Source organism: Phocoena sinus, chromosome 5 (assembly GCF_008692025.1).
Source record: "Phocoena sinus isolate mPhoSin1 chromosome 5, mPhoSin1.pri, whole genome shotgun sequence".
In the NCBI taxonomy this organism is placed as follows: Eukaryota; Metazoa; Chordata; class Mammalia; order Artiodactyla; family Phocoenidae; genus Phocoena; species Phocoena sinus.
In genome coordinates, this window is record NC_045767.1 from 67,629,913 (window position 1) to 67,641,585 (window position 11,673).

An 11,673-nucleotide genomic window follows, 5' to 3' on the forward strand; every position below is an offset into this window, starting at 1 on the left:
AGATCTAAGGAGTATCAAGTACTTTGGAGGTTTGGTTATTTTCCATTAGTAAATATCCAACTAGATTTGAGTAAAATGTCTTCTAAATAAGTCAAACAGACAGGACTTTGAATGAGGGAATTAATTATAGCTCGTGTCCTAAGGAAAAGAATCCCACTGTGGCATAGAGAATGTAATTAATGGGAGGTAAGTGCCAACAAATCATTCCCTAAAATATTAATGCTATCAAAGAACAGCTGGATAATGAGAGAAACTTGACCCTTGGGGGACTAGCAGAGGTTGCTGTAGAACTTTGGGTAGTTGTGATGTCATGGAATTCCTCTAAATTTAACAAAAATAATATTAAGAGGTGTGGTTCTGGGAAAGTTATTAGCAGTAAACATGTTTTTGTAGTTTTATCATCTTATTACGATCACTATATCTCATTGTTTCTGTGGTTCTACATGACTTTCCTCCTTAATTGCTCAGGGTTTATACAATCCAAACAGCACTCCTAAAAAAAAAAAAAAACAACAACAACACAAAATAACCCCTTTACGGTGCTTTGTGACCACCTAGAGGGGTGGGATAGGGAGGGTGGGAGGGAGACGCAAGAGGGAGGAGATATGGGGATATATGTATATGTATAGCTGATTCACTTTGTTATAAAGCAGAAACTAACACACCATTGTAAAGCAATTATACTCCAATAAAGATGTTAAAAAAAAAAAAACAACCTTTAGGGCTGGCAAGGATTTTTTTTTGTACGTAAAAACAGAGTACCTAAGAAATTTCTGCAAAAACAATTTCCCATATGCTTAAGTTCTTTAAGTCAAGAAAAACTGTCTCATTGTGGATAAAAGTCTGAACTTAATTTGGTTTTACTTAATAACATATTATTGTCCCAAGAAATATCTAAGGAAGCAATAAAATATTTACACAGTTCTATTTAACATCTGAAATGTTGGGCATTATTTTTACATTCTCATAAATAAATGCTAATCCCAATATTTAAAATCAGAAATCAGAAGTGATTATTTACTTGGAATATCCTTGAGCATACATTTTAAAACAGAAACCGTTTCATTCAGAGTTAAAAAAAAAAAAAAAGAAATATGCTTCTGTGAACGAACTCGGACCCTCGGGAAGCCGCGGGCTTGGTGAACGCTTTTGACCGCACACTTTTACGGCTGGTGCGCGGCAAACTTTGTCTTCTTTCACTCAACTTGCCAACAGCTAAATCAGTGACACGGGCATTCAGCGTGTTTGACAAATAGGTGGAGATACGCGGGACATATTCACACGTACGAATAAACGATGACAGGAAGTTCAGGATGCCGTAAAAATAAATTCTTGAGTTGAGCCCAGGTTTCACATAACGCCGGTTTCATAAGGCACTTACGCCGCCAAAGGAGCAGTGCCCCTGAAAATAGCACACGGGGGACACATCATTTAAATAAATGTGTTTCTTTGCCCGAACAGAAGTTCAGATCTGCTCAATTATCATTAATTTTGTTCTTTTATTTCTTTTGCGGGCGCGAATGGAGAAGTCGTGCTCTTTGAGGTTTTGCGAGCTGCCCTCGGCAGGCGGAGGTGACCGGCGATTCTTCGCCCGGTGGCGTTCGGGTTAGGGGGGCGGGGGAGAGTGCGAGTGTGTGTACATTCGTGAAAATGTGCCGTCCCTTCTGGAAAAAGTAGAAACTTAGGTGGAAAACTCAGCGCAAGATGTGGGCGGGCCCTAGAAAGTATGCTATCCGCCCAGAACCCTCAGAACAGGTGTCCCAGGAACGAGGCCAGATCTGTGCAACAGACGACAGAAGATTCTACAAACCCCAGTTACCGAGTTCGTTTTTGATTACATCCCTAAAAAGCAAAGCCCTGGTCTCCACCCGCGCGCTAACGCGCGTGGATAGATGCAGAGACCCGGCGGCCCTGGCCCTCTGCGGAGTTTGCTGGGCTGTGCGAGAGCTGGAAGGTGTGCGTGGAGAGGGCCTGATGCCCCAGGTTTAGGGTAGAGTCCTGGGGGAGCGTGCTGGGCGGGGGTGGCCCGGAAAGGCGGAGGGGGGCGCGCGAACCAGAGGGCGCACAGGACCGGCGGTCGCGCCGCGCCCGCTGTGATTAGCCCCGGCGGCGCGCCCCGGAGGCGGACTCTTTCTTAACCCTCGCTCTCTCCCCTCCCTCTTCCTTTTTAAAGGACGCCGTGGAGGCAGAGCTGTCAGCAACCGGGGGGCCGTTTGTACTTGGCCGCGGCCACGCGGACTCCAGCTCCCGTGACAGACAGGGGCGGGGGGGGCGGGGGGCCGCCTGTCCCGGGGCTCCGCACGAGGGCATCTCCCATCCTCCTGCCTTCGGGCTCCGCTCTGGACCCGGCAACGGACGCAAGTCGGGGTACTGCGCGGCCCGGCAGTTGCCAGACCCGGGCGCGATGGCTCCCGTGAGGAGTGGGGCGGTAGGTGGCCGAGGGCTGGGCGCGCCCCTCGCGCCGGGAGCGTTATGAGCCGGGCAAAGGGCCGCTGCAGCAGCCCCAGCCTCAGACTCGGTCGGCGCCTTCCGCCGGCCCTTGCCCACTCGCCCCCGCGCACCATGCCGACCCTCGGCCTGTGGAGCCCGCCGCGCAGCCCCTTCCTTCTCTCTGGCCCCCGCTAAACCTCGCGGGAGTGGCCTTGGCCGCCGGGGCAGCTGCCCAGGCCGCGCCCCGGGGGGAGGCGGAACCGCGGGGCGCCCGGAGCCCCGGCTCAGCCCTTCGCTCTCCAGCCGCGTGCCCCTCTCGGCCGCCCAGCGCGTCCGCGGCGATGGGGGCGCTGCTGGCCCTCTGCCTCCTCTTGGGCTGGCTGCGCGGGGGTCCGGCGGACGCCCAGCAGTCCGGAGAGTACTGCCACGGCTGGGTGGACGTGCAGGGCAACTACCACGAGGGCTTCCAGTGCCCGGAGGACTTCGACACGCTGGACGCCACCATCTGCTGCGGATCGTGCGCGCTGCGCTACTGCTGCGCCGCGGCCGACGCCAGGCTGGAGCAGGGCGGCTGCACCAATGACCGCGGCGAGCTGGAGCACCCGGGCATCACGGCGCGTGAGTGCGGGCCCACGGGAGGCAGACCCCGCCCGGCCGCCCGGGCTGCCGTGTGTGCCGGCCGGTGTGCGCGCGGACAGGCGTGCCAGGCTTTCCCGGGTCTGAGCAAAGGGGAGGCTAGAGGTGGGAGGATCAAGGGAGGAGTGGGTGGTCGCGTTTCAGGTCGGGCCCTATTCCTTTGCAGTCCCGATTCCCGCCACAAGCGGTTTCCGCGGGTCTGCCCAAGAGAAAAATTTCAAGGGACAGTGAGGACCGCGGAGCTTGCATCCGGTGACCCCGGGGAAGAGAGCGGGAGCCTCGGGCGCTCGCGACATTGCAGACAAGGGCTGTAGGGGCAGCGCAAGGCTGGACTTAGGTTTTAAAGGACGGTGAGGGTGCCCCAGCGCGCGCCCTGGGCGCTCCGGGAGCTTTGAGAAGTGCCCATGGCGCAGGGAACGCAACTCTTGGGGCGCGCTTATCTGTAGCCTCACGGGCGTAAGGAACTTCAGACACTTTTTTTTTTTTTTTTTTTGGTGGCCTTTTGGTAGCGTTTCTAAGCCGCTGCCCTATTCTCCCGACTTCCTTTCATTTCTCTGCATCGAATTACCCTCTCCGGCCCACCCCCTATTGTCACGCTTTTCAGAAATGCCCAGGTCCTCTAGCTGGAGATTTAGAAACCGGGGTCGCAGGGGTTTCCCCGCCCCCTATTCTCACATCGGAAAACGCGGGTCAAATTTCCACTAACTTCAGAGCGGAATAAATCACGATCCCAGCAGAGAGATTTTACACCTTAAAAAAAAAAAAAAGAAAAAAGCTTTCCACCTGAATCGGAACTTCAGGGCAACCCTTTAGAGCTACAGGCGATGGTTTTATGGCCGGGAGACCGGAGGAGCGGGCGGAGCTAAGGGCCGTGACACCCCAGAACTCCGGAGCGGAGGTCTGAGGCCGGCAAAAGACGGTCCCTGGGAAAGACGGGGAGAGGCTGGAGAGATAATTGATGGCGCTGGAGCCCCCGTCCCCCGAGACTGACAACCCAGAGGAAAGGGGGGCCAGCCCTTCCTTAGAACCCCATTAGACTTCCAAGGAATTTAACTTTGGAGGGCAAAATACCAATCTGCAGGATTGGGGAAGAGGCTTCTGGGAAAAAGATGTTCAGTGGAAAGGAGAGAACTCTAGGCCGGCCTGGCCTGTTAGGAAAATACAAACTCTTTCCGTGGCTTTACTCCACTCACCCTGGGGCGCCCGGTAGCTCTCTGCAGAGCAGTCGTGAGTGCCCGGCCTCCAGCAGGGCCTCCATCCGGGCCTCCTAGGGCGAGCTCTGCAGCAGGTGAGGCAGCCTCCTCTCTCACCAAGGCTGGGTGGGATCTGAGGAAGTCTCAGGACCCGTGGCTCTCTCGCTCGCCAGCTTGTAACCTTGGGCAAGTTACTTAACTTCTCTGGGCCTCTTCTCAACTCTAAAATGGGCATATAGCGCTCAGAGGAGTTAGGCTGTGCATTAAAGGAGTGCGTGAATGCTTAGCAAGGTGCCGAGTACGTAGTTCGTCACTTTAGACTTGCCTTCCACGGGGTGCTGGTAAATGGGGCAGAATGGGTGAGCTTACACCCAGGAGCCCACGGATCTTGGGGTGGATAGTTACCTGTCGCTCACTGCCTGGGTGTCTTTGGGAAAGTCAACAACTCTCCAATGTGCTTCCACATCTGGAAAACAGAGTATCACGCCCACCTCACCGGGTCTCCATGAATCCGACAATAAATACGAAAGAGCCAGGCACACAGTAGGGCCTGTCAGTGCAGGCTTGCTTTCATCTACCTCTAAGCCAGAGGTTTGCATCCAAGTGTGGCTCTATCAGGCAGGGGACACACCTGGAGGATTGCCCCGGGGGTGCCTCTGGGGTAGGAAATTTTATGTCTGCCTTACATAGAGAAGGAAACTGGGGTTAACTCTGACGGGTGCTCTCCCGGAAAGTCTGGGCCACTAACACCAAGCATCACGATCTATCCAAGGTTCAGCCTGACCTTCCCAGAATTTGGGTGGGAATTGGGAGGCAGAAGCATGGCAGCTGGAGGAGGCATCCCAAATTGTTTCTGGAAAGAAGTATCCAGAGGTGACAACTTGTGATGCAGTAGGAGACACAGTTAATTGGGGCCCACTATGGATTTCTTTATCCTGTTCTTTCTGTAGTCTTGTAAATTCCCGGGGGTTTCATTTAACAGGCCCAGCTCTCTTTGCTTAGATTGGAGATTCTTGGATAGGAGATGGATTTTCAGCGTTAGAGCCCTTAAGAGCCCCACCGTGATAAAACTACTAAAACCCAGATTGAAAACCAGTGTTATAGTAACCCCCCAAACTCATCCTTTCCCTCTCTCCAGTGCGTGAACGGGAGGATAGAGTCTGTTCCGACTTCCAGATGTGCAGTGTGATGGCTAATTGCTAACAGAGTCTACAGTATCAGTTTGCTTCCTCCCTGCTAGGAACAAGAATATTCCATCATCACAGTTTGCACTTCAGAGGTTGCCAGTAACAGGCTCTGAGAAGCTGGGCTGACAAGGGTGGTGATGTGGACCTCCCACCTCCCACCCCTAAGCAGCCCAGAGTTTGGGAGACTCTAGTCCCAGCATCTGTGCCTGTTTTTGCCTTTTAGAGCCTGTGTACGTTCCCTTCCTGATCGTTGGCTCCATCTTCATCGCCTTCATCATCCTGGGCTCTTTAGTGGCTGTTTATTGCTGCACCTGCTTGAGACCCAAGGAGCCCTCGCAGCAGCCAATCCGCTTCTCGCTCCGCACCTATCAGACGGAGACCCTTCCCATGATCCTGACCTCCACGAACCTCAGGGCACCTTCTAGGCAGTCCAGCACGGCCACCAGCTCCAGCTCCACAGGGGGCTCCATCCGAAGGTTCTCCTTTGCCAGAGCAGAGCCAGGCTGCCTGGTGCCCTCACCACCCCCGCCTTATACCACAGGCCACCCAATCCACCTGACCCAACCGTCCGGTTTCCTGGTGTCACCCCAGTACTTTGCTTACCCACTCCAGCAGGAGCCACCACTGCCTGGGAAGAGCTGTCCAGACTTCAGTTCCAGTTGACAGGCCATGGCTACAGATCCACCGCGTAGTGCAATGGCAGACCCACGGACGCTGCTGCCACGGCCACCAGGATTTCTGAGGAAATTTCCCTTGAACCCAGCAATGTCATGGAGAAGAGCGCAAGGAAAATACAGCCCCTTCTAATCTTGAGGTTCCTGGCTCCAGTCGCAGAATGGCTGTTAGAGAATTGCTTTCTGTCTTTGAAAACATGGTGACTATTACATTTCAATTTATGTTACTTTTATTCAAAATAGGCAGCAGTCCGACTTTAAAGTTACAAATTGGCTGAAGATGTTTTATTGGACAACTCAGCTATCCTGCTTAGAAAAGGCCTACGTTGTTCTTTTTTCATTATAAGTTGTTTAGTGAGTGATAATACAAATATATATAAAAATAAACCAAGAAATATACCCGATTGTAATTATTGAAGGTTCACTTAAAAATTAATTGCTAAGTAAACTGAGGGGACAGTGAACAACCTATTTATAATTTGGGGAGCAACTTAACTGTGAATAATATTAGCATCATGGGAACAGTTACTTTTTAAATTAATAGCTAAATTTTGTTTAAAATATAAGAGCGTCTTGAGAATACAAGATTTCAATAACCACCTGAGAAGTTTAACATTTTACATATTTACTTAGATATTCATTGTAACAGAGATCTTACGTAAAAGCATTTCCCCCACCCACCCGAGGGAGTATTTATTGCAGACTTTTTGTTCAGCAACATTTAGTGTTTAAATGAAAGTTGGACAGTTGGTTCTTAAAACATTTATTTGTAAAATGACTTATGTACAAATGTAAAGATTTGTAATTTAATGTATTTACCACCTTGACGGTACTAATTAGTGGTCGCACTGTCATTTTTTATGTTAATAATAAGTGTGGAGTTCAAAGTCCAGCTTCGGCTATAATCATCTGATATTATGTATCTTAAGTGCCACTGAATTCCATGTCTGATGACTAAATATTTGGGCATATATCCTGCTGGATTAGAATAAATAAAATCTTTTATGTTTTCGTGAAATCTCTTTGAAAGTTTAGATCAAAGTGCTTCATTTTATCGTCTTAATGATACTCTTTGCTATTCAGTAAAAGGAAATGTCTTTGCCTAACACTTCGTAATTTGAAATGAAGAAAATCCTACACTGATTTTGAATTACGTTAGAAAGGTATTTTCTGCAGCGGGACTCCTGAAAGCAGCCAAGGAAGTGAATTTTTATGGAGATATCAGCCTGTGGGCTTCAGCCCTCAGATGTGTTATTTGCATAGATCTAAAAATTGGGACATTTCTCATAAGAATCTGATTTTTGGCTTCTCGTGGCAGGAAAAGGATGTAGCACCAAGGGTCCTGCTCTGCCAGGGGGTCAGGAGGTCCTTTTCGGAGAGGACAGTTGCCTTTTGCCAGCCTCCTGCCCGGTCTCCCCGACCTGGCTCATCTCCTTCAGTTTTGTTGCCTCCTGTCCCTTACGGATGTCCTTTGAAAACCCAGGTTTATATGAATTCATACTATCATATGACATCCTCAACAGCTCTTGTCAAATACAGCTACTTAGAGGTGGAATTCTGACCTAGGGAAAGTCATCTGGCCTTGCCCTTTGCTTTCTAGTTGAGGAAACAAGTTGGAAGATACTATGCCTTTGCCCACTCTGATGGCAGAGGACCTCTGACTTCTAGTCCCCTGCTTTCAATTAACAGTGGCCTGACTTCCAGGTATCCCAGGATAGCCCCAATAATTCAGGAATAAAGGGAAGGCAGGAAGGGAGAGAGGGAAGGAGGGAGGGAGGAAGGAGGGAAGGAGGGAGGGAGGGAGGGAGGGAGGGAGTAAAGGCTGAATGTGAAAGGATAAACATTTGTGAGAAGTTCTGGAACTCACTCCTGTGTTATTAGGCTGGCTTTATTTATGTTTGTTACATTCTGCTCCTTTGATATTTTAAAGTTAATCTTTACTGGGCTTTTATGACCCAAACACTATTCTAAATATTTACATGTACTAACTCATTTTATCTGTAAGCAATGCAACAGGGAGGTATTATAATTCCTATTTTTACAGATTTGGAAACCGAGGCATGCAGGAGTGTAGTAACTAGCCCGAGGTCCCACAGCTAGTCAGTCCTGGAGCTGTATGCATAACCATAGTCAAACAGCAAGGGAACAGGTTTGCTACACTGGCAACTCACACCCCAGAGGCGCTCTGCTGTTAATGTGATGCTTTTTCCAAATGAAGCAAAGTTTGATCTTCTTTTGATTTGCACAGTTGTTTCATATCTGGAAAATTCAGTGTATATTAAGGCAGTGGGGAAAGCACTTTTTCAGTACGATGGGATTAGGTTTTTCCACCGAAAGGAATGGAGGGACATTTCAAAGTCATGCCCCTGGACATCAAATCTTTGTTGGGTGCACTGTCCCATGCATTGTAGGATCTCTGAAAAACAGAAGTTCCATATTTTGAAAAGTAGTTATGCAAATAATGGGTAACATTTATTAAGAACCATGTGTGTGCTGTATGACGTGTATCACTTAATCTTCACAAGCCGTAAGTCGGGACTATTATCACACCTATTTTGCAGCTAAAGAAAGCAAAGCAGAAAGGTTGGACACTGTGCCCAAGGTCAACAATAATAGAGCCAGGATCTGAACCCAGGCAGTCTGCTTTGAAACTCTACATTAACTTTATGGCATGTACCTAGAAGGCCTAATTTTCTCAGGAAAAAATTATCCAACCTACTTTTCAGAAAATCTATTTGGGGAGGAGTGATTGACTGTAATATGGTACATACCCTGCAGATAGAGGGGATTGTAACCATCAATAGGATTGGTGCTACATTATGAGAACGTAGACTAATACAGAGCACAAGTAGAAACACTAGAGGACAAACATTTCTCCCTTTATACCTGAGACACTTGAGAGAGCAGAGGGTGATTTAGATGGATTTTGGAGTCAGAGTGTCTGGGTTAGTTTCCTGGGTCTGTTACCCATAAGCTGAGTGGCTTTGGGCAACTTACTTTAAAACATCACTGTGTCTCAGTCTTCTCATTTATAAAATGAAGATGTTGATGGCACCCTATTGCTGAGGGTTGTCTTGACGAATCAGAAGTCAGAAGCACTCTCAAATCACTTGCAATCTAGAGGGGAGGGAGCTGTGTAGTAAGTCCACGATACACAATAGAAAGCAGATGAAATACCCCAGCATATAAATGCAGGACTGAGTTCTGTGGGAGGGCAGATCCAACGCTGATTGGAGTGCAGGGGACAGAGAAAACGGCCCGACGGTTTGATGAGAGTTAGTCTCTGGTAATCCACGGCCTCCTTCGATACCTGGCCAACTTCTCCTTATTAACTGCGACAGAGCACCCTCCCACCCTGCACTCATGGCCTGTGGATTTATTTTATCATCTGCTTTAGAAAAATGTATTTAATAAATTTGCTTTAAAATGGTTATTCACTCCAAACCCAACCCATTGTATTTGTAGCTGTCCAAATGCATAGGTGTTCCCTCTTATTTTCCCACCTGTTTCTTTTTCAGTGATGTTATTCTTAGCTATTCCTCATGGTGGAGAATTGGCCAGATTGACTTAAATCTATAGGAAATTTTCTCTCTAAAACCAGACAACCAAAAAGTTTCCTGAAAATATATACAATCACAATTAGGAGTATGATACATTTCACCGGGTCCAGATCAGTTTACCTATGCATAACCTAAAAAGCTTATTTAGTATATGTTCAGGAAAAATAAGGATTTACTTACTTAACTATTAAGGGAACAAACTGTCCCATATTTTTATGTATAACACTTTCAAAATTGCAGTTAAACAGTTATTAATGAAATTATTCTGACAGAGAATTTTTTATTTGAGTTGCTGGTTATATAGTTTGTACTTGAAATAAAGACTGAAGGGTAAAAAATATTTCATTTTCCAACAATTTTTATTAGCTTTTTAGTGAAATGATCCAGGTTAGGAAGACCTTTCTTCACTAAAATGAGTGGCTCTGTATTACTGAAATGGAAGCTTTAGGTCTGAGATGCCATAAGCACATAAAAACAAACTTTAAATGGGGATGACGCATTGAATTTGCTGTTTCCTTATGGTGGTATTAGATGACGGTGCTTATTTTAAGGGGGATGGAGTTGAATGTGAAAATATTTGACATAATTCACAGGTAACTTTTCTGAACACTGTTTTGCTGTGGTTTTGCATGGGGCGGGGGGACCCACACTCAATCGTTGCCCTTGGAAAGGCGGTGGGAAAGGAAGTCGGGCCCCAGACAGCAAAGCACACACTGCCCCTCGCTCTTATGAAACCAGAGGCTGCTCACACTGCTTGCCCAGCGCTTGCCTGTGAACTAATCCTGTTCTAGCAGTTTTCCAAATTGCATTTCAGTTCCTTTTACCAAACAATAGTTATTTTTGATTAAGCTCTTGTCCACATTTCCAATGTTTCCTGTATTTTTGTCTCACGTGGCAATTTTAGTATCTTCTGGTTACTTCCTTCAAATTTTATTAGCTAAATGCGGCCACTTTCTCATATACTTAAAAATTTTCGGTGGGTTTAGAAAACTTAAGACATTCATGCTATGTGAAAGGAAGGAGCCGTGAATTAGCTGTTGACTTAGAGGCCGATCTAAATCTGTAATGAGGACAATCCTGGGAGGCTTTTCTGACTGAAGAATCAAAGTATGGTAATTTTATTTTAAAAATCGTTTTTTTTGATACTTAATTATCAAAACTACCAGCTCATACAAAACTAGAGTTAATATACCCCACTTTATGTTGGGTTGAATGGGATTACAATGCAGGGATATTTTGTATATCACTGGGGTTGTAAACAAAATGTTAATATTGTTATTAAACAGATACACCTTCTCAGACTATAGTCAGAGCAGATTTGGGGGTTTTATAAAGCAATATAGTTTCTAAAACTAGCAATTAAATCTTGAACAAGTTTCTTTATGTAATGGTAAAGTTTATTTCATTTTTAACAACAGAGAACAAAATGTTTAAAATTTGCCGTTTAAAACATGCACATTCACAAAAGGCCAATGACACATAACACTGCACAGAATTGAATATTACTCGACTTTAATAACTATTTATAAAACAGTGCATTGAACATCGAGATAAACACACCTGAGAAAACTACTATAATCACAGATTCAATACTCTCCACTCACGCAGCTTCACAATTTCTACAGCAGTTTCAGCAGGAATGGTTTTTCATGGAGTTGAAAATACTATTTTATCTTTAATGCAAACTGCAATTTTCCATAGTAGCTGCCTTCCAAGGCTGCTTTTTTTAACCTAATAAACTTGAAAATATGAAAAATGAAGCTTGAAGTAGTAAAACAAACAACAAACAGTATTTACTGCATTTATGGCTTCTAGTCTAGAATCATGAAACATAAAAATATATATTTTTAAATATTCTGCTCACATCTTTGCAAGAGATTTACCTATGGAAAGTTGCTGTTAATTCAAAGTAAGCAAGTATGAAATCTAGCTTTTTTTTTTTTCCTACTTAAGGGAGACTTACTTGCTGAGAAGTTTTGTGAGCTTTGTTAAG

General features: G+C 46.4%; 1 protein-coding gene across 1 annotated transcript; it reads left to right on the forward strand.

Annotated features, from left to right (window-relative positions):
* Nucleotides 1-2,316: 2,316 nt before the first annotated feature.
* Nucleotides 2,317-7,138, forward strand: SHISA3 (shisa family member 3). Its single transcript, XM_032632841.1, has 2 exons — nucleotides 2,317-3,048; nucleotides 5,670-7,138. The coding sequence occupies exons 1-2, from the start codon at nucleotides 2,772-2,774 to the stop codon at nucleotides 6,107-6,109; spliced, it is 717 nt and encodes a 238-aa protein (XP_032488732.1). The 5' UTR covers nucleotides 2,317-2,771; the 3' UTR covers nucleotides 6,110-7,138.
* Nucleotides 7,139-11,673: the final 4,535 nt, after the last annotated feature.